Source organism: Thamnophis elegans, chromosome 9, assembly GCF_009769535.1.
Source record: "Thamnophis elegans isolate rThaEle1 chromosome 9, rThaEle1.pri, whole genome shotgun sequence".
In the NCBI taxonomy this organism is placed as follows: Eukaryota; Metazoa; Chordata; class Lepidosauria; order Squamata; family Colubridae; genus Thamnophis; species Thamnophis elegans.
This window is the reverse complement of record NC_045549.1, coordinates 56,988,177-57,010,998: the sequence shown is the minus strand read 5'-3', so window position 1 is coordinate 57,010,998 and position 22,822 is coordinate 56,988,177. Positions and strand designations below refer to the sequence as shown.

The 22,822-nt window shown below is 42.6% G+C and overlaps 1 protein-coding gene across 2 annotated transcripts in view; it reads left to right on the top strand.

Moving 5' to 3' along the window:
* Positions 1 to 21,024, top strand: part of C1QTNF7 (C1q and TNF related 7) — a 43,127-nt gene extending 22,103 nt beyond the window's left edge. For both annotated transcript variants that reach the window (XM_032224449.1, XM_032224450.1), the window contains exons 2-3: positions 847 to 1,092; positions 20,256 to 21,024. In XM_032224449.1, coding sequence (XP_032080340.1) covers positions 847 to 1,092; positions 20,256 to 20,887 — 878 coding nt within the window. In that variant the 3' untranslated portion in view covers positions 20,888 to 21,024. The remainder of the gene's footprint in view (positions 1 to 846; positions 1,093 to 20,255) is intronic.
* Positions 21,025 to 22,822: the final 1,798 nt, after the last annotated feature.

The following is a 22,822-nucleotide window of genomic DNA, read 5'->3' as shown; positions in this document are numbered from 1 at the left end:
ATGTTGCTCAAGTTGATGGCTAAAATTGTATTTTAGGTATACTTCATACAAGCGTATATAATTAGTTTTTAGAATATTTTATATTTTATATATTTTATTTACCTTACACATATTGTATATTGCTTAAGAATTATTTTCTTCACTATGCAGAAGTTGTGGGAAAGATGTGTCAGTGAAATCTTATTTAGTAAAAAAAAAAATTACTTGGAGATTAATTTACTCCATTCATTCATACTTTCTTTTACAAATAGAAGCAAACATCTTGAAGACATTGTAATTTAAGATTAATTTAAGATACAGTATATATGGGAAATGGTACTTTTGGTAAGTGATTATGGGTGGCCACAGAGTGGTAAAAAAAGAAACCAAGATGACAATCATGAGAGTTTGATTAAGCTCTGCTCTTTTTATGCCCATTGCAACATGTGGTACATTATAAAACAATTGGAGCTTTGATTATGCTCTCATAGCTTCCAAATTAACTTTTTACCATGTCTAGTGGGAAAGATTATGCTGTATATTAATCTTAACACTTAATTTAAATAAGATGGGTTTTTTTTTACTATTGTTTTACTATTCTAAGAGCCAAGGTGGCGCAGTGGTTAAATGCAGCACTGCAGGCTACTGCTAGATCAGCAGGTCAGCGGTTCAAATCTCACCGGCTCAGGGTTGACTCAGCCTTCCATCCTTCCGAGGTGGGTAAAATGAGGACCCAGATTGTTGGGGGCAATATGCTGACTCTCTGTAAACCGCTTAGAGAGGGCTGAAAGGCCTATGAAGCGGTATATAAGTCTACTGCTATTGCTATTGCTATATTCATATCAGCATTTTTCTTTTTTTTTCCAGTACCAGAGATGTTTGTGCTGCTCTGTATAACAGGTTTTGCTTTCTATATCAATGGCCAACCTCTCCAAAGCCAGTTTAAAGGAGAAAACTACTCCACAAAATATGTTTGTAGTATACCTGGGTTACCTGGACTCCCAGGCCCTCCTGGAAACCATGGCTCACCTGGACCACATGGCCGGATTGGGATCCCAGGACGAGATGGACGAGAAGGCAAAAAGGGAGAAAAGGGTGAGAAAGGAAATGCAGGTACTGAATATTCAAACCTTTTTAAAAAACTTACCAAAACAGACTTTAGTCCAAATAAGACCTTCAGTTTTTAAACCTAAGACTATCTACAGGTAGTGCAGCCAAGTGGCTACAAAATAATAATCATGACAGTCCTGTTGAGATGCCTCCTTTTAAAGGTGTGGTGTTACTACTCATGATCTCCAGAGAAGAATGAACTTGTAATCCACCCCAGTTGAAAGCTATCAAATTGATGCTAAAAATTCCTTTTAAATCTTGACAAGCTCTTTATTCCCTTTTACAATAATATTGCAAAATATTGCGTAATATTGATATTGACAGAGTAACTGGTGTAAAAAGTAGTGGATATGAGGATTTGTACGCTTCTAATGATGAAGTTCCTATTTATATTTTCAGCCAGCCAGAAAATGGATTCTTTTTATTTATTAAAATTATATGCCACCCATCTTTTCGATGATACCAGGTGGCTTAAATTTTTTAAAACTATGTAAACAAACAGGAACCAATAGTACAGGAACCAATAGTACAGAAATGGGGTCTTCTTACATCGCCAACCACCTATAGTTGTAAGTGCCCCACCCCAGGACTCCAAACCAACCAACAAAATCAAGTTTTAATGCCCTGCTGGAAGACCAAAATGGTGGGAGCAAAATTCTCATTTACAGTGGCAGAGTATTCGGCAGGGTCAGGGCTATAGCTGAAAAGGGTCTTTTCCTTAGTTCCACATGGCAGAATTCCTTGGCAGATGGGATCTGTGGCACACCTCTTCCACTGGGGTGAGTCGGGTGAGCTAATAGCAATGGAGTAAGACAATTCCTCAGATATCCTGTGCCCATATGATATAGATTTAAAACAGACATGTCAAACTCAAGTTCTGCAGGCCAGATCCAGCCTGCTATGTGATTAGATCTGGCCCGCAGGGCCACCCTGGAGACAGTGAGGGGTGGGCCCCCACCGTCTCAGCCCAGGCCCACCCTAGCCCAGCCATGCACTCCCCCTGGGTGCACACAAGGAGCCATTGAGCACATGGGAACTGGTGTCCCTGATGAAAGGGAAGCATTCAGAATGCAATTAGTCTGGGAGGCAAGACAGTCATTGGGGATGCCAGCCCCCTGTGTGCTTGCTGCCTCTGTGTGCACACCCAGGGGGAGCACTTGGCCAGGGTGGGGTGGACCAGGGCCAAGGTGGCAGGGGCCAGCCTCTTGTTGTCTCCAGGGTGGCCCCGCAGGCCAGATTTAAGACTGACTGCATTTTGGTCCTGGTGGCCACCATGAAGGTGTTGTAGTTCAGCATCTAGTAGCACCACACCCCCCACTAGGACCTCTGCTGCTTCTATGGCCCACTTGCCAGCTCTCTCCCCACTGGCCCCACAGCCCACAAGCACTTCCCTTTCACCAGGACAGCTTCCATCACTGCCCCACATGGGAAAGCCACAGCACTGCCACCCTCTCCCCCTCCCCTTGTGCCTTCCTGGGTGTTAGATAGGGGGTTTGAGTTTGAGGAGTTGAGTTTGAGTTTGTGGAACTGCCTCAAAGTCCTCTTGCAGCATGGCCGGTTCCGTTCGGCCTGACTTCTTCCAAGACCTCTTGCTGGACACCTGGATATTCAGAGATCCTTCACTGGACCCCTGGTTCACCAGATAAGTGTTTGCGTGTCTCCTCCTGGCTTGTGACTAGTATTGGTGTGTGGTTGAATTGGTCTGCAGTGTCCCTAGTTGTTAGGGCCGTTTCTGTTTCTGCTTGTTGTCTGTAATTATGGCTTATTCATCCCCAGAGTTGGTCAATGTGCCTTCTACAGCTCTTACCCTCCTCTAATTCTACTTGGTAGGATCAAGGGCCTGTGATTTGGTTGGCACCCATGTAGTGTAATTTGGCTATATACTAGATTGCCCACACTAAATGACCAACATTTACTGGTTGAGTCCACGGGTGTCTCTGCTTTGTAGAGCGGGTGAAGTCTATCCAGCTGTGATCTTATTTTCCTGCCCATTAAAAGTTCTACTGGACTTGTATGTGTGGTGGCACTTGGTGTAATGTGTTGTGCTAATAGTAGTTTATCGATTTTTGCTTGCCAATCCCCGGGGGTCCATTCATGCTAGTGTTACCTTGGTAGATCTCACCATCCTTTCTGCTTGACCATTGGTAGCCAGATGCCCCAGTTCAGACATGGCGGATTCCTTGCTCCATTAAGAAAATCTCAACTTGATTTGCTGTGAATTGTAGGCCATTATCTGACACTACAATGTCTGGCAGGCCATGTGTGGAAAAAAGTTTCCTCAAAACCCTGATAACCGCTTCGGCTGTGGTACTGGTCATAATTGCTACTTTGAGCCACTTAGAATAGGCATCTACCACGATGAGGAATGTTTGTCTCTGAAATGCCCCTGCAAAATCTATATGCATTTGTGTCCAGGGTGCTGTAGGGACCCCACATTCATGTGGGTACAACAGGTGGTACCGGTCTGGATTCCTAGCAAGGCATACACGTGTGCGACCCATTCTTCTATCTCCTTATCCATCCCAAGCCACCAGACATACCTCCTAGCTAATGCTTTCATTCTGACCATGCCAGGATGACCCATGGGCAATGCTTTTAGTATGGATTCCCTTAATACTTGTGGTATCACAACTCTAACCCCCATAACAAACACCCCTTTAGTGTGGACAATTCTACTTTCTGAGTTTTGGACAGCTTGAATTCACTTCCTATTATTCTTTCTGGCCACCCACTCCACATCCAGTTTAAAATTCGTGCCAAAGTTCTATCTTTGGCAGTTTGTCTCGCAATTTTGGCAGCTGTGATGGGGCCAGTTGCAAAGTCTTCGATTAACAGGATGGATGTGGCCGGTGCCAGTCCTCAACAAGGTCTGGTAGTGGGCATTGACTGAGAGCGCCTGCATGATCAATGGTTTTTCCCAGCCGATAAACAAGACAATAGTTATAAGCGGCTAGGAAAACAATCCATCTTGTCATTCTGGGTGACAATATGTTTAGGGTTGGTCAATCCCCTACGATGATGCCAAATAGCAGTTTGTCATCTTCCGTATAGGTACTTGTGAAAACCCTTAACCTCTGCTACTGCAGCCAATGCTTCCTTATCCAGCTGGCTGTAGTTTTGTTTGGTTTTTGACAATGTCTTTGAGTAAAACATGATTGGTGCCTCATCACTGTTTGGCAGCCGGTGGCTAAGGACAGCTCTGATGCCAAAAGTGGATGCGTCACAGGTTAATATGAGGGGTAAGATTTCATTGTATTGTACAAGAACACAATTTGATGTTAAAAGTTCCTTTATGGTTGTGAAGGCAGATGCTTCTTTACGCACCCCCCCCCCCACCAGACCACTTTTTATCCAATAACCAGTGAAGCGGTTCAGCAACTGTTGCCTTTTGTGGCAGAAAGATGCTGTAAAAGTTCAACAAGCCTAGGAATGCTTGAAGTTCTGTTTTATTGGTTGTGGTGGGGGCTTCCTGAATTCCCTTTATTTTGCTGTTGGTGGGGTGAATGCTTGACTCATCAATTAAATATCCCAAAAATTTGACTTGGGATACATCTATCTGGCATTTTTCTTTCTTCACCTTGAGTCCCACTTCCTGAAACCAACTCAGGACTATCCATAATCAATGGATTAGTTGTTCTTTGTCTTTTGCTGCCATGAGGACATCATCAAAATAAGGCACTACCCCCTGAATGCCCTGAATAAGGCACTCCATTAGGCTTTGGAAAAGTCCTGGGGCCACGCTTATCTCAAATGGCAATCTCTGGCATTTAAATACCTCTTTATGCGTTACAATCATCTGTGTCCCTGCAGCAGCAGCATCAATAGGCAACTGTTGATAGGCTTGTGCTAAATTGAGTTTGGTGAAAAAACCTTTGCCCAGAGAATGCAACAGGTGTTGTACCACTAGCACTGGATATGCGTTCTGTTGCAATTAATTGTACAGAGGCGAATTGAGCCATCTGGCTTGATTGGTGTGATGACTGGTGTCTCCCACCTCGTGTGATCAATTGGCTCTAAAAACCCCTGTGCAATTAGTTTATCTAATTGCTCATCTATTTTGGGCCAGAGAGCAAAGGGGACTCTTTGCGGCTTCAATCTGACAGGGGCAACTTGAGGGTCTAGATTGAACGAGATAGGGGTCCCCTTATTCTTGCCTAGGCTTCCATCATAGACGTCACTGAATTCAGTTATCACAGCCTCTATGTCGTCTTCTTGCATAGTGTTGATGCCAGTCAGTCCCAAGCCCAGGACTTCGAACCACTCTACCCTGATCAGGCTCGGAAGGTCTTTGTTCACTATGGTCAGTGATAGTGGCCAATGTTCCCTCTAAGCTGCGCAGCTGCATGGCCATGCACATGTCAAGAAAACATCACGCAGCAGTTTCCAACTGCTGCGCAGTGTTTTTAGTGTAATGAATCCTTGGCTCTGCCAGCTGCCTTCCTCCCCCGAAATGAAACTGCTCAGCCAGGGCAAGCAATGAAGCCGAAATGATGCCATGCAATTCAGGACCGAGAGGAATTGACAAGTCGGGCAGGTAAAAATCCTCCCCCGCCGCCACCACCACCAGCAACCCCTGGCCCAGGACTCCATTCAAGCTTGTCACTACCAAGCCAGCTCTGTCTTTCGGCAGGCACAGCCAATCACCACACAAGCAACTTAAAGGTGGTCATGAATAAAAGGCGGGAGCATCTCAGGGCTAGACTCGGCCTCCGCAGAAGGAAATGTGCGATAGACGGGAGGGAGGCGGTAGTGGAGAGGGAATTGCAGCAGCGGCAGCTTGTGCCTCAGTTCGGACCGGCGCGTTGCATCCATTTTGCCGTGTGCCCTGGCGAGCACTGGGGCTTCTCCTGGTGGTTGTCTCCTCCTTCCCTCTGGGTCAAGCGGAGCACTTCAATCACCCGGCACCTGCAGCCCTCATCACTTATTGCCATCTATCTGGGACTGTTTTTTATTTGTAAATGTGTTTTTTTATTTTCATTTTCATTTTCGTACAGTCACATATATACTGTGCATAACCGGGGTCATATAACATTAAACAATAAACATAGCCATTCCTCTTGTCAACAAAACCCCACAAAATAAAGACCCAATGTACCTCTTCAACCCTCCATACACCCTTTCTTTCGCCCCCCTCCAACTTTCCATCTTCCCTCCATCATTCCCCTCTACCCTACTTCCCCTCCCCCTCTACCACTCCCCTCTCCCGGTACACTCCCTCCCTTCCTTCTCACCCTCCCACCAGTATCTGGGACTGTTTTTTGAAGCTCTGAGCGCGTAAGGCAGGCAGCGGGTCCGTGAATTGTTTTCCTGAAAGTAATCTCCACTTAACGGAGCGGGGCTTCCTTGTGATAACTGTGAACAGGACCACCGGCCCCGAAGGGCTGCTGGAAGCACATTAGAGCACTCTGCCTTTGGGGAAGTAGTTGGATTTCAGGTTCCCGATCGGTCTGTTGCACTTATCTATTGCAAAGTATACGCGTGAAACACACACACACACACATACATACAGACACAAAAACACATTTAGTCTGGGAGGGGATTTCTTTCTGTTTGATTCTGAAAGTGTAGGGTCATATACCTCTTTCCCTTATCTGTTCAGGGGAAGGCTTTGCTAACACTTGCATGCTGTCATTATGTATTTTCTTTTTAAATGCTTTGAATTAGTCTTCTGTTTTTTTATCAATGGCATAAGAGAAGTAAGGGGTAATTTTCAGGAAACAGAAAATTGACCTACGGTATTGGTTCACATCTTTTATGCATCTTTGTATTTGTGCCAATGACACTCGTTCATTTCTCCTGCCGGAGAAATGAACCAATGAGTGAAGCCTTATGTCGGCTTTACCCCTAATTGAATATTCAATACTGGGCATGGAGGGAGGGAGGAAGGAAATTGGAATGAGAGGGAGGGAGGATCTGAGGGAAGTCCTGCCTTAGCATGTGGCCACCAGCAGCCTGCTGCTCTTTTACCATCCCCTTGACCCCTCCTCCTGGCCTCTCCTGATGGTCTCCCATCCTATCGCTGATAGCGTACAAAGTCGGGCCTCCTCCAGGGAGTGGGCCTCCCTCTGACCCAAGCACTTCACCCTCCCGCACCCACCATGAACAACCTGGACAAGGAGAGTGAGCACAGCAGCAGCCTTGAGGAGGAGATAGGTGTGGCAAGGTGCCCCCTCAGGGAAGCAGGGCTGGGCTGGGCTGGGCTGCAGGATTCTGGTGCCCAGGAGCTCGAGGGCTGGGCACTTGCCCTTCATTGTCCAGGGTTCTAGACAGCCTGCGCTACCATCTGGAGGTATGTCTTCCATGAGGTCTGAGAGAGCTGGCAAGGTTTCTCTGGTGGATGAAGCTCGGGCACTCGCCATGGTCTGTCCTTCTGCTGGAGACATTCAGATCCCACCTCCAAGCCTTGGCTGGCCCTCCACAGAAGGCAGAGAACAATGCTGCTGTATGTGGAAGTGTGAAGGAGAAAGTTTGCAGGAAGCAGTTTCCTCCGAGTTCAACCTCTGCCTTGACAGATATCTGGAGAGGAGGAGGGGGTGGCAGGGGACCTGCATGAAGGATGTCTGTCCCAACAAGCCAGCAACCTTATCACACACAATTAGAAACGGGGATTCCCTTTCGAGAAGAGCTAGCCTTCCTCGTATAGGACCAGGGAGTGCTGCTCCCCTGCCTCCTCCTCTTGCTCTCCAGAGATCTGTCAAGGCAGAAGTTGGACTTGGAGAAAACTCTTTTCTGCAAACTTTTTCCTCTGCACTTTCACACACAGCAGTGTCATCCTCTGCCTCTTGCTTTGCTAGGAAGCAGCACCAGATAGGGAAATGGCAATAATGTCTAGGATTGGGAGAAGAATATCTTCTTTGGTGTGCTACGCACGCACGCACACACGCACGCGCACACACACACACACACACACACACACACACACACCCCATTCCATTCTTGGAGACTTAGCCAAATCTGAGCTTGCAAACTGCCAATCATCTCTGGGCTTGTGGAGAACACCCTCTCCTTCCTCTGCGGATAAAAGTCCTCAAAGTTAGAATGGGGACGTCCATGTGTGTGAGCACACACACACGTGGTTGCCAGCAGTTTGGGAAGGCAAGGAGCTTGTGGGGCGCCAAATTTTGTCCATGCTTAATTAACCAATGCAACTTGTTCAATCCTGAGCCAGCCATCTCAAGTCAGCCATACCCAGTAAGTGGTGTCACGTCCACCTAGTCATGGCGAGCTGGCTGTGATCACCCATCCCCACCCACCTGGCCACTGTGAGTTGTCATAGTCTTACATGCAACTGTCCCTTTGAGGGTAACCATAATGTCCATGCAGCCCTCAATGAAATTGAGTCCGACACCTCTGATTTAAAAGGTAATAACCAACACCTTGAATTGGACTCAGAAGCTAACTGTAATCAATGAACAGTCGCACAATAGCAGTGTTATCCATGCCATCCCAGGGGCCTCAGAACTGTGTGCATCACTGCATTCTGCACCAGCTGTGGCTTCTGAATATTGTTCAAGGGTACCCCATGTTGAGCGTTTTGCAGCAATCCAACCAAGAGGTGACTAGACATGAGTGCCTGTGTGCAGGGCCTCCCAATCTAAGTAAGGATGCAACTGGCAAACATTTTTGAAGTGCTATGTAGTGTTTGTATTAAAGGAGAGAGAGAGAGAGAGAGAGAGAGGGAGGGAGGGAGGGAGGGAGAGAGAGAGAAGAAAGAAACCATATTAAGTTCTGAAATCATCTCTTATTTTGCTGTTAGCTAAAGAGAATGGCTAAAGAACTTAGGATTGTAAGCAGTATCCTGATTCATTGGGCCCCTAACCCATTTAGGGAAAGGGAGAAAAAGAAGAAAATCTGATTTCTTTAGAGACTATCCAAATGTTGCCTGAGGAACATTAAGGGGAAACCAGGATCTTACCATTATCAGGACTGGGTGTGGTTATGTGTCCTACTCCCTGAACAAAAGTAGTTATAAATCATTTGATTCATCATGTGATCATCGATGAATCCTCTGGTACTAATTAGGATTTATTCCAATATTGTTTTATTGAGACATCTCTATGGGAAGAAGGAATTTTTAAGTGCCGTATGATATAATTTAAGGGGAGGAGTCTAATTTCATAATCAGATGTAAAGACAATGGAATTGTCAAAATTAGTAAAACATGTTTATTGATATTTAGATGTTTAAATATCTCCTTATTCTAAATTACTTTGTAAAGTCTTGGATCCAAAAGCAGTAAAAATCAAGCAACCCTGCAAATTCAAGTAATTTGTTAATAGCAATTTACAGTTCTCAATTAATGAAATTAAATAAAACAGTTCATGGCAGATGTGAATACTGTCATGTATCCAGATTTCAGTTTCAGTCACTTTAAAAATTGTCATGCTAATGTTTGCATTCATTTAATTAAAGTTTGGGTCACACAAAAGATTAATAGGATTAAATGCATACTTTAAGTAGTAATGACACAAATCTAAAATTGCTGATAGTGAATGAGGGAAATTTTCCCAATAGAAATTTTTAGAGGAAGGGAGGAACCTTATTCTTTTAGCTATGATTAAAAACATATGTACAAAACACTAAAAAGAAATAAGTCAAATAAATTATGAATTAAGAAAAGGAAAACCTTGGGTTCACAGCCTATGAAAGTAGAGTGGGATGTACATTAAACTAGAATGTGCAATAAATTCCCAAGTAATATATTTATGTCATTTGTGTTAATGTATATAATTTGTGCAATTATGTCATTTGCATCACTTTACCCAATTTGTAGTAACTTCATTAACAAAAGATACTAATTTCCTTCAATATATACTGCTTGAACAATGGACTCATCAATTGATAAAACTTAATGCAAGGAAAAATGTATGTCCTAGCCCAGTGGTCCCCAACCTTTTTATCGCCGCGGACCAGTCAGCCTTTGATAATTTTACCGTGGCCCGCTGAGCGCGCGCAGGGGTGGGGGGCGTTGTTCGCGACGACACATTGATTGTTTATATATCACGTGCGTACCAGCGCGGGGCTCTCTTCCCTGGAGCCTTTGCGCACGGCCCAGGAGCTTTTGCGCACGGCCCAGGAGCCTTTGCGCTGCAGCGATCATGTCCCCCGGCTGCTGCAGCGATCATGGCCCCCGGCCGCTGCAGCGATCATGGCCCCCGGCCGCTGCGCGGCCCGGTGCCAGGTACTCCACGGCCCGGCACCGGTCCGCGGACCGAGGGTTGGGGACCACTGTCCTAGCCAACCAGCCTTCAACTATATAAATTTACTGCATCATAAATTGCTGTTTGTACTTTAAATTTATTATTTCTGTCTTTTCTGATATATAACCATTTTCACTTCTTTCTACATACTCTATTACCTTTTCAGCATAATTTATGCATTTAAAATATCTCCATTTCCCATTTTTCAGTAACAATCTATCAAAGTTCACAAATTCATCTACTTGCTCTTGTTTTCTGCCATTTTATAAAGTTTTTAACAATTCATCCCATTTTCTCTGGAAAAAACTAACATAACCTTTGTTACAGCAATTTTCATATCCATGCTGGTCAGACAAATCACTCAACAGTCACTGAAAATTATTCAGGCTTTCAGTCAAATAACATTGTCTACATACAAAATTACATGTACATTGACAATCCCAAACATCTCAAAACTCTAATATTGCTGCAAGCATTTATTTTACATAAATAATGGCAGCCAAGTAAACATCACATATCTTAGTTCTACTCTTTCTCAGTGCTGAACTATTTGCTAAGCATTTGATGATTCCCAAATATTCATCCCATAGAAGAATAGAGGTGGAAGGGATCTTGGAAGTCTTCTGGTCGAACTCCCTACTTATTTTATATTTACATCATATATCACTCTTACCAATAAGCTTCTAAAATAATATGCACACAAAATGTGCTGTAATGGAAGTCTGTTACTTTTATACTTTTATAAATCAACATTTGTATAATACAGCTTTCCACATTTATACTCCTTCCCCATCATCATTTCCTAAATTTTGCTCATTGTCATCTTTTGTAGTCTCTTAAATCAGACTTCTGCGACATACTTTTTCAGGAATATTTAATTAAACAAATGTCCTTTTAATTTTTACATTCATTTTTCTACCAATCTTCACATAACTGATGCAGTCTTCACAACCTATTAGAACAGTCACATAGGCATTCCAAAAGCTATTTTCATAGTTCTCCAATTAAACCTTGCAGTTTTAAGATTTTTCAATTTTGTCATAAACATTTATTCCATCCTGTTCATCATTGTTTACTTAGGCTCTAATGTTCATAGCATTATAATTACAATTATATTTCTCATACAATTTTTAATACTCCTGGCAGCATTCTCTGACTTGCTTCATTCAAATAATTACTATTCATTTCTTCCTCTAGAAGGTCCATTTTTAGATATTTTCACCCATTTTCAAAATGTTATTTAATTTCCAACAATATCTCTCTGCATTTTCTCATTATCTTTTTATAGTTATTAACCATTGTTTGTTCTCTTTGATAACATTATTTGCAAGTATCTTTAAATATATACATTATATAATATTATTATTTCATTCTCATTTTTGGAGCAATCATTCTTTTATAATCATTTTTAGCATTCACAGACTCTTTCATATCATTATTCCAAAAAAATATCTTTTTTAAATTTAGCACAACTTTCTGGAACTTAGTGTCAGGCCTAGAGCCATCTTTTCTTTTGGGTCTTTGGGCTGCCTTACTTTCTATTATTCTGCTATGCATTTTCTATTGTGGGGAAATGGGGGTGTTGTTGTTGTAAGGAGTTACATACTATGTAGTCACAACAAAATTCTTTTTAGAAAGCCAAGGTCATCCTTTGTCTCTGCACCTGACTGGAACTGGATGGATGGAACTGCCAGCATGGCAGTGGGAGATTGGACCATGTGATGGACTTGTGGGTGTGGGGGCAATATCTTGAACTTTCAACTAGGCGGGGGAAACCGGGAAGCTTTCAGATTCAGGTTTTCCCACATGTGCCAACATGGCTCTCTTAATAAATTGGAACTTTGAGCAATACTTTGCCTTGGAACCCTAATATTAACCCAAATCTCCCTTAAAATACTTCACCAGTCACCCCGAATTTTGGGGTGCTATCCAGGGTCCTGAGCCCCAGCACCGACTTGAGCCGGGCGGCATAAGGGCTCAGGGAAGATGGAGCCCATGGAGAAAGTAGTAGATGACGGATTGACTATCTATGTCGAGACCATCTACATGCCTTCAAAAGCCATGGTGGAAGCTGAGGAGGCCGCAGAGAGGGAACACCAGCTGGGAGCCAGGCGCAAAGAGCCAGCCCCTAGGCATCCCTCACAATCGGAGCTAACTCTACAAAATGAAGCCATGGGATTTACTTCCCCTAAGGAGTTGCTGTTAGAGCCACAGGGGGATGCATGATCAGCCTCGACCCATGAGTGAAGAGGACCAAAGCAGATGACAACTGGGCGCTCCAATGATTGGGGATCCCAGCCACCCTCATGCAGTCAGTCTCTGACTGGTCTCCCAGACCAATTCAGACAGCTTAACATGAGTGGAATTAACCCTTGCCTTAGCTACAAACCACCCAGGTGGACCATGGCCCAGCCAACATTTACTTTCTTGGGTTGAGATTCTGCAACGCAATGGAGTGGGGATTTATGCTCCTTCCATATAGCAACAAGCATTTCATCCCAAAACCTCGCCGCTGGAATAAGACCAACGGCAGTGCCCCTTCATCCTAGGGCGCAGATGGCCGCTTCACCCTGGGGCGCAGATGGCATCAACTGGAATGGGGAAGTCAACCCAGCCAGCAGCAGAGGGGGTGGGGGATTTCACCCCCTAGCCAGCCACCGATTTTTGGGTTGCAGCCTGTGAGTCAAGTCCTACCGGGGTGGGATTTCTTCCCGGGCCATGGTTAAGTGCAATACCAATGGATGCCCACCCCTCCTCAGCAGATGGCACCATTTCAGATAACTGGCCTGGGGCAACTCCAGGGAGTGACCCCTCAACAGGTTCTGGCCTAACCGCCGCTGCAGGAGAAGCCCCCAGCCGCAATGCCCCAACAGTTTCCTGCCCAAACTCAGCCACAAGGAGCAGTGCCGCAAGGGGGGCTCCAGCCCCAACTGCCTGTGCAAATCCAGGCACCAGCCCTGTTGACTCCCATGCCACCTCAATTTCGGGCTTTTTTTTATGGGACCCCTGGGAAGCTAGCCTATTTCCTAAATTGAGTCTGGGCACACATTGATCAATTTGGGGATCAACACCCTTCTGACCAAGAGCTGATTCCAGTGATAACTGATGGGATGAATGAAGGGGAAGTGGCTGAATGGGTAACAGAGCTCCACAATGAGGCAGCTCCTGAATTAGAAGATGCAGATGGGTTTGTTCAGCTGATGCGAATCTGATTTAGCAATGTGGCCCAACGAGTGGAAGCAGAAGAGCAGATCCAAGGATTGCAACAAGCTGGCCATCCTGTGAAGGAATTAGTTTGGGAGTTTGGAAGGGTGGACAAAAAACTAAGGGACTGGCTAGAATGACTCCTTGTGCACATGTTCAAAGATGCCCTAGATCCCGAACTGAGAAGGCATGCTGCAAAAGGGGGGTGCCAGAATGGATCCAGAATTGGTACAACACTGCAGTCATTCTGGATCACAAACTTCACCCCCCATCGAAAGCCCACCACTGAAAAGCTGGCTGGAAGACCTTTGGCTGCCAAACACAAATGAAGCAAACCGAGAAGCCTCCTCCCAAGTCTGTAGGAGCAATAAAATGTTACCGGTGTGGTCAACATGGACACAGAGCATCGGAATACTTGGCCCCAGCCCCAATCCCACAAGAGCACACCCAAGCTGCCAGTGGGACAAAAAAAGGGCCCAAAACCCACCTGAAAAGAGTCATCTCACCCAACAAATGGAAGGATCCGATCCCCAGTCTGAGGAGATGGAGACTACATCAGATGGGGAAACCCATCCCAGTTCAGAGAAGGAAAAAAGCAGCAATGACTACCCGATGGTAAGTGTACCCATCTGCCCATTTGCCATCAAAGCCAAACTCATAGTGCCGGAGATGGGGTAGAAGGGGAAGTTGAGGTAGTTGTGGACACGGGCTGTACCTGGTGCTTAATCAGCATGTCCATCGTGGAACAGCTAGGCATATGCACAAGACCTTAGCCAATCCCATTCGGTTTGAGCAAGTGGATGGGATGCTAATTTGAGGGGGCCCTGCCAAGCTAATTATCGACTTGGTGAAGTTGCAGATTGGATGCCACTATGCACTTCTCAGATTCATCATAGCACCAAAAATGAATGAATCAATAATCTTGGGGCTTGCATGGTTGTACAAATGGGCACCTACTTATAAAGTGGGAGGACAGCATTTGAAAATTGACCCTAGGCATTGGGCACTACCCCCTGTAAAGCCAGAAGGACACCCAGGGACCATCAAACCCCTTAAAGCAGACCATCTAGAGCCTACAACCCTGGCAGCAGACACTAAATTCCCAGGCATCCAGCAAATACCAAAAAAATACTGGGATCTGGCAGGGGTTTTCAGTGAGAAAGATTGCAATTATCTCTCCCCTCACAGACCCACCAATTGTGCAATAGAGTTTGTGCCTGTGGCAACCTTACCAAACCCAAAAATGTACTCCATGGCTCCTAAAGAGATGGCAGAATTAAAGAAATACATCAATATAATGTGAAGCGGGGCTTTATCCAACCAGCCAAGTCAGAAGTAGCAGCCTCTGTGCTTTTCAAAGAGAAGAAAGATGGGGGGAGGTGTTAGGCTCTGCATTAACTTCTGGGGGATCAACTGCATTTGCATAAAAAACACCTCCCCCCTCATGAAAGACATGTTGAACCACTTGGCTAAAGGAAAAGTGCTCACCAAACTGGACTTGAGAGAGGCATATTACCGCATACGTATCAGGGAGGGAGATGAATGGAAGACCACCTTTAACTGCCCCCTTGGTTGTTTCCAATTCAAAGTCATGCCATTTGGGGCTACAAGGGGCCCCTGCAGTCTTCATGCAATTCATTAATGAGGTGCTGCATGAGCATCTGTACAAAGGGGTGCTCATTTACCTTGGTGACATGCTCATCTTTTCTGAGACCCTAGAAGAGCACGTAAAGCTGATGCTGGTCCTGAAAAAACTTCTAGCTGCCAAGCTCTACACTAAACTATCGAAGTGTGAATGCTACAAAACCTCACTGGATTACCTCGGCTATTGTATTTCCAGCGAATGGATAGAGATGGAACCAGGAAAAGTGAAAGTGGTGCTAGACTAGCAACCTCCATGCACTAGCAAACAGTTACAAAGCTTCCTTGGATTTGCTAACTTCTATAGGCAATTCATCCCATCTTACACAGAAGTTGCCCTGCCATTGATTGAACTATTAAAAACAGGGCCTTCCTTGACAAAGCCAAAGCCAGATCAACCTATTGGGTGGACAATGGACTGTCAAAAAGCATTTGAGAAATTAAATGCAGCTCTTTGCCAAAGAGCCCATCCTGCAAAACCCTGACCCAGAGCAGCAATTCATAATCCAGGCAGATGCCAGTGATGTGGCTGTAGTGGATGGGCTGTTGCAAAAGAACAAAGAGAGACAACTCTTGCTATGTGCTTATGTCTCCACAAAACTCACTGCCACTGAAAGAAGGTGGGCCTTTTGTGAGAAAGAAGGCTATGCGATCAGGTAGGCCCTACTCACCTGGAGATATTTCCTAGAAAAGGGGACATGCCATTCGAGGTCTGGACTGACCATAAAAACCTCAAAGCCCTCAAAAGCCCCCAGAAACTGTCTCCAAAGCAAATTTGCTGGGCACAATACTTCAGAAGGTTTACATTCAAACTGAAGCACATCCCTACAGGGAAGAACTTGCTGGCAGATGCCTTATCAAGAAAACCACAGTATGAGAGTCAGAGGGAAGAAGTGATTCACCCTGAAGAAGAAAAAGAATTAACATTGCAAATGATTATGTTAGAAATTCAAAAAATACAAATAAGCACAAAAAACATTGAAAAGAGAATGGAAAACATAGAACAAAAAACAGAAAAAATAGAGGGAAGAGTTGAGAATATTTATAAAACGATGATGAAATTTGAGGATAGAGATAAAAAAATTGAAGAAAAATATGAACAAAGTGATAAGAAAATTGTTGATATTGTCAGCAAATCGAGCATGGTTGGAAAAGACAGGAGTGGAATCTTGAAAGGAGAGATTAACGAACTGGAACCCTATCTCAAACCTCAAAACATGGAAGAAGAAAAGGGAGAAAATTTGGCAGAAACAATGAGAGAAATTCTGGCAGAAGCATTGGTGATAACTAAAGCAAGCGGATGGAAGGAACAGATGGAGGGTTTCGAATCCTTACAAGATACGCAAGGAACAACAAGGTGCCAAGAGAAGTCCACATAAGACTTATCAAGAAAACAGAATACAAATACCACAAATGGCAAGAGATATAGGACTAGCACTATAGCGCTATTACTGGAAGGATACAGAATGATGAAATGAAATGTTAGAATAAAAATTAAGTTAAACTTAGTTAAATTTAGAGTATTATGTATAAAATAAAGTAATAATAGTTATAGCTAAATAAATGATTAATAATGATAATAATGCATATATATACTAGATTTATAATATGAAATTTTATATAAATTGTATGTGAGGACTATGGAGAGGATGTTGAAAAGCTTTGTTATAAAAGATAAATAATTCTATATAGAATAGAATATAAAGATGTAATACTATTGGATGATTTCGGGATGATGTAATGAAATGCATAATATAAATTTATTTTAAATTTAGAATAATTTACATAAAAAGTATGTAATAATACCTATAGTCAAATGAATGTTTAATGACCATAACAATTGTATACATATATATTAGAATGATGATATGAGTTTTTATGTAAATTGCAAATGAAGACCATTGTGAGAAAGTACAAAGTTTTGTAACCAATCAACACACTGTAAGTAACTGGAGAAGGTTTTTATTTTGTGTGTGTTTATGTCTGTTTGTTTTATGTTTGTCTAAAAATAAAAACTTTATAAAAAAAGAAGTGACCCCATTATTCCCCCCAACCAAAAGGTGGCTCAAGTCACCACCAGAGGCCAGACCCTTGCCAAGACAAGCTGACCGCAGCAATGAAATCAGTGCTGCCAAACAACCCCTGGCTCAACCACAACATCCTGACATGAGAGGTGGTTTAGCCTGGAAAGGATCCAAATCAGTGGTGGGTTGCAGGCGGTATGCCCTGGTACCGGCGTACCGGAGCCTGCCCGGAGATACCATTCCAGTATGGTGCTCCAGAGGGCTCACCCACCCGCCCGAGCTCCTTACCGGTCTTTTAAGTCTTTGGCACTTCCACACATGTGCATGGCGCATATAGCTCCTGTGCAATGCTCCGCTTAGTAGCTGGAGCATTGCGGAGGCTCACGGAGGTGCTAAGATGCATGCACGTGATGTGTGCATGCGCGCGCACGCTGCACACATCCATGTGGATGCCACCGGGCCCGTTCCAACCGTACTGGTTGGAATGGGATCCAGAACCCACCACTGATCCAAATGTATGTTCCTGTGAACTTGAGGCTGGAAGTACTACAGCGAAGCCACGTTGCAAAATTGGGGGGGGGGGTCACTTTGGATTCCTAAAAATGTCTCACCTTGCCAGACATCAATTTTGGTGGCCAAAAATGAAAATAGAAGTTGAAGACTACGTGAAAAGATGTGCTACTTATGCAACCATGAAAATATGGCCAGGCAAGCCCCCTGGATTACTGCAATAGGTGTCCAGCCCTAGAGGACCACGGGAGGAGATCGCAATGGATTTCATCGTAGAGCTCCCAGACAGCAGACACCATCAAGTCATTCATTCTATTGAGAACTGATACTTTTTCATATAGGAAAAAGTACTCCTATATGAAGTGTGCACTCCAGGTTCTTTCTCATTTTTAGTCTCATCTTTTCCTTCCATATTTATTTTCCCACAATCCACAGTTAACACCAAATAATGGACTGTCCTACATACAGGGTCCTTCCTCATTCGTTTGTCCTTCATTAATTCTGTCAGTTTTTCCATCATAAACAGGAAAGTAAATTGAGCTTATTTTTTCTTGTTATCTATATCATATTTAAAAGCAGAACCAAGAAGCCAAAAAGAAAGAAAAGGAAAAGCCAACAAAAAGAGCTTGCAAGATTTATAAAATTACATATGGTTTTTAAATTGATTTGTCAGGAGTGCCTGAAAACAGAGTGAGTATAATAACCTATTTAATTACATATATGAAACAGAGTTCTTTCGTTCTTATACGCCACTATTCTTATTCATTCTTGAGTCTCTAAATTGACTCAATCACTTACGTTTTCTGTGCTCTCTGATCTTTTTTCTTCCTATCAATTCATATAATGAGAAAACTTTCCTGGAGTGTGTTCAACAGAAAGCTACAAATCCCCTCCTCATTTATTCTGCTCTTTCCATTATTGTTATTCATTGGAGCATAACATGCATTCTCACAAACCTAAAGTAGATTCCTACTGACATATACCTACAGCAATCAGATGACACCTTGTAATTGATACTTTCCGACATACACTTTAGCTTTTCTATTTCTAATAATGCTACTCCACTTCCTTTTATATATTTATCTACAGACAATCCTTGCTTAATGATGGTAATTAGGGCCAGCAACATTGCTAAACAACTCAGTTATAAAGTGCATTGTCATATGACTGCACCAATTTACAATGACACTTGCAAAAGTATCAGTTGCCATCATTAGGTACTGTAAATCCCACATGATTATAGTGTTCCATGGTCAGATGACCACAATTTGCAAATTCATGTTGCCCTCCTGAATGACTTTACATGTCAGAAACTGTCAGTAAAGATGGCAAATGATGATCATGTGACTGTGGAGTACTGCAATGTTAGTTGCAAGCAGGTCACCAAATGCCCAAAATACAATCAAGTGATTCTGAGGATGCAACTATGAGGACCAGAGGTGGGTTCCTACCAGTTCGCACCTATTCGGTAGAACCGGTTCGTCAAATCTACCGAACCAGTTAGAAGAGGTTCCACCAGTGGACCCGGAAACCAGGCCACACCTAAAGAAGAGGTTCCAAAATTTTTTGAAACCCACCACTGGTGGGTGTGTAATGTCCCGCAGTTATCTACACATTAATAATGATCTAGTAATATTTCCTTATACATTTTAGGGACTTTTCCTTGCATAATTGGTGTTCTTTTCCATACTTTTGGATTTCTAATTTCTGTTTCTGTTAGTTGGCAATTGCTGAAACCAATCCCAAGTGAAAAAGTATTCAAAGCCTTCTTGATTTTAATTGTCAATTTATTTATTCCTGCACATTGTAATATTTATTCATTTACATATATCTGTTTCTCCACTGTTGTGCAGACACAATTCCAGAAACTGCTAACATGTGTAAAATTAAATATATATTATACTCCCTTTCAAATAGCCAACAAAATATTTCTGGTTTTAATTCCATATCTTGCTTTACGATTGCTTCTAACCACTAACTTCTGAATAGCTACTTGGACCAACCTAAGTACTAATTCATAATTTCATATCCGGTCACATGGGCAGCAAGCCACTCCCATCCGGTCACATGGGTGGCAAGCCACTCTCACAAAGGAGGCCACACCCACAGAGTAGGTTCCAACAATTTTTGAAACCCACCACTGATGAGGACCCATTGTTAAGTCCCCGTCATTTAGTCTCATTGTAACTTTAAATGGTTGCTGAATATGTGGTTGTTAAATGAAGACTACATGTACTCCACAAATTACATCCTTTCATCACACTCAAACAAGCTACCGCTTTTTCTTTCTTGAGTGCTCTTCATCAGTGCATGCTCTTTTCTCTTTACTTTTCTCATGTTCCAAGTTATTATCTTTGTGGGTCCCCACAAGATGGGTGTTGGAGGCTTTGGCCTCCCCTGCCTATTACAGCTTTCATCAGTCAAGACTTCTATACAATGCCTTCAGTAAAAGAGAGAAGGTGCACCTAACTTGCAATGATCCTACTGGAACAAAATGCACCATTCCCTGCCAAAGAGAATTATTATCTTGTGTTTAATAATACTGTATAAAATAATGCTATGGTTAAAATAGTTTCCTTTCTCTTAGGTGTAAGAGGAAAGATGGGTCCTGCAGGACAAACTGGAGACAAAGGAGACCAAGGACAGTCTGGCAAAAGAGGGCCTACAGGATTAGTAGGAGGTAAAGGTGACATGGGACCTCTTGGTCCATTAGGACCAAAAGGGGAGAAAGGAGAAAGAGGAAAAACCGGTCCACCGGGAATCTGTAAATGTGGGCAAATCGTACTGAGATCAGCTTTCTCTGTGGGTATTACTACAAGTTACCCAGAGGAAAGATTGCCAATCATATTTAACAAAGTCCTTTTTAATGAAGGGGGACATTATAATCCTTCAACAGGAAAATTCATCTGTGCCATCCCAGGGATTTATTATTTCTCCTATGACATTACATTGGCAAATAAACACCTTGCCATCGGTCTAGTTCATAATGGAAAGTTCCGGATAAAGACATTTGATGCTAACACAGGAAACCATGATGTGGCATCCGGGTCAACTGTGATTTACCTTCAGCCTGAGGATGAGGTTTGGCTTGAGATCTTCTACACTGACCAAAATGGCCTTTTTTCTGATCCCACATGGGCAGACAGTCTGTTTTCAGGATTTCTCTTATATGTGGATACAGACTACCTTGATGCTCTGTCAGATGAAGATGATCTGTGATGGAGATGACTACATACTTCTAAATGAACAAAAAGCAGTGAACAGAATCTGCCCTTCCCTCTTAATAAAGGCGATGCCTTTGTCTGGAATTTTGTTTTTGTTGTCAAATGCCCCAAAGTAAAAGATTTATTTTCAAATAATAGAAACTTTAATGATTGTATGCTTCTTTATAGAATCCAAGAAATAAAAAAAAACAGGTTTAATAGTATTTAAATACAATTAAATATAATATTTTAGACAATAAATATTGAGTAATGACAAGGTTCTTGTCAATGACAGGAGTTAGTTGAGTAGTTGAACAATGATTATTATGAAAACATAGATATCAGTAGTAAAGATTTTTTTTTTTAAAAGAGGTAAATCTGGAGTAATAAGACACGCTATTACAATTACCTTTTGAATGATTTCATCCCAAGCATAATAGGTAAAAATGAATAGATCAACTTCTGTAGATTTTTAAGTCAAACCATTAATTAATCCAACTCTGTATTAGCTATTCTAGAGTTGATGAATATCTCTGGAGACAACTATATTTTTTCTCCCCTCCATGATAACTACATTCTTTGTGGGAAAGAATTTTATTGGTTAATTATTCTGCTAGGAAATTTATCCTTACTTATAGGTTGCGTCTCTCGTTGATTAATTTCCATCTGTTGTTTCTTGTCTTGCCTTCTGGTGCTTTGGAAAACAGGTTAACCTCCTTTTCTTTGTCGCAGCCCCTCAAATTGAACTGAATTAAATTGACATTGAATTGGAACTGAACTCCCAACCCTCCCAGACCTGTGGTTCTCATTAATTCCTCATGCTGCTGCTCAGAAAGTGAATTAGAATCAATAATCCATTGATCCATTTAGCACCATATTTTACCTTGAAGACTTTTGGGGAATAAATTCTTAGATAATCAACATTTCCCTTGCAATGAAATACAATTCCCTTCCCCCATAGTCACTTTTAAAAATTAAGAAGTAGATTTTTCTTTCTCAAGAGCTATATTAAAATATATGTATTTTTTCCTCTGAAAATGAAATGTTGCCTTCATAAACATCATCATTCTGAATGATCCAAATCTTCATAATCAAGCACCATCATTTCACTTCATTATTTGCTTTTCTTGGCTAATTACAACTTAATATTCTCATTTGTTTCTAATCGTTTTTCTTGTTACCCTGTACCAGAGGTGGGTTTCTACTGGTTCGGCCAAGCCGGTAGTGGCATGCCGGACTGGGTCACAGAACCGGCAGTACCCCCGAATTGGTTCCCTGGTCACCACCGTTGCCGCCACCATCTCTCTTTTTTTAGTTCTGCGCATGTGCAGAAAAATTTCCATTGAACTGCGCATGTGCGCATGTGCAAAGCGCATACATGAGCAAATCGGCAGTAACGCCGGCTGAAACCAACCCCTGCCCTGTACTTATATTCATTGTGTAAGTAATTATGTTGCAATATAATTGGTATTTAATCCAGGTTCCACTCTAAAGCAAAAATACCATTTAGCTTTGCTCTATTTTAAATATTGGAATCTTACTAAAGTAATTAAAAATGTGATGTTTTCTTTCAACATTCTTTTGACTGGATCATCACCACCATCCTCATGGAAAAACAATTGTATTGCCATATGCCATGCAATTATTCTTGCACTGGAAGTTCAAATAAGCAGATTGGTGTCAGATGCAGCTCTGATGTGCCCATCTGTGGACAATTATAACTTGGTTTTATGAGAGTTTTTCTTGAAAATAATCCAGAAGCAAATACAGAGCACCCTATCTAGATTGTTCTTGGCTGTGAGGATTGCCTCTCCTCCTAATTTAAAAAAGTGAAGACTCTTGAAACAAAGTATTTAAAAAGGAACCTTTTATTAAGCAGAAGTGACAGCAATGGATTCAAAGCAACATCTGAATCCCCTTAGGCAAGACAAGTAGAATTAAAGCAGTAGAG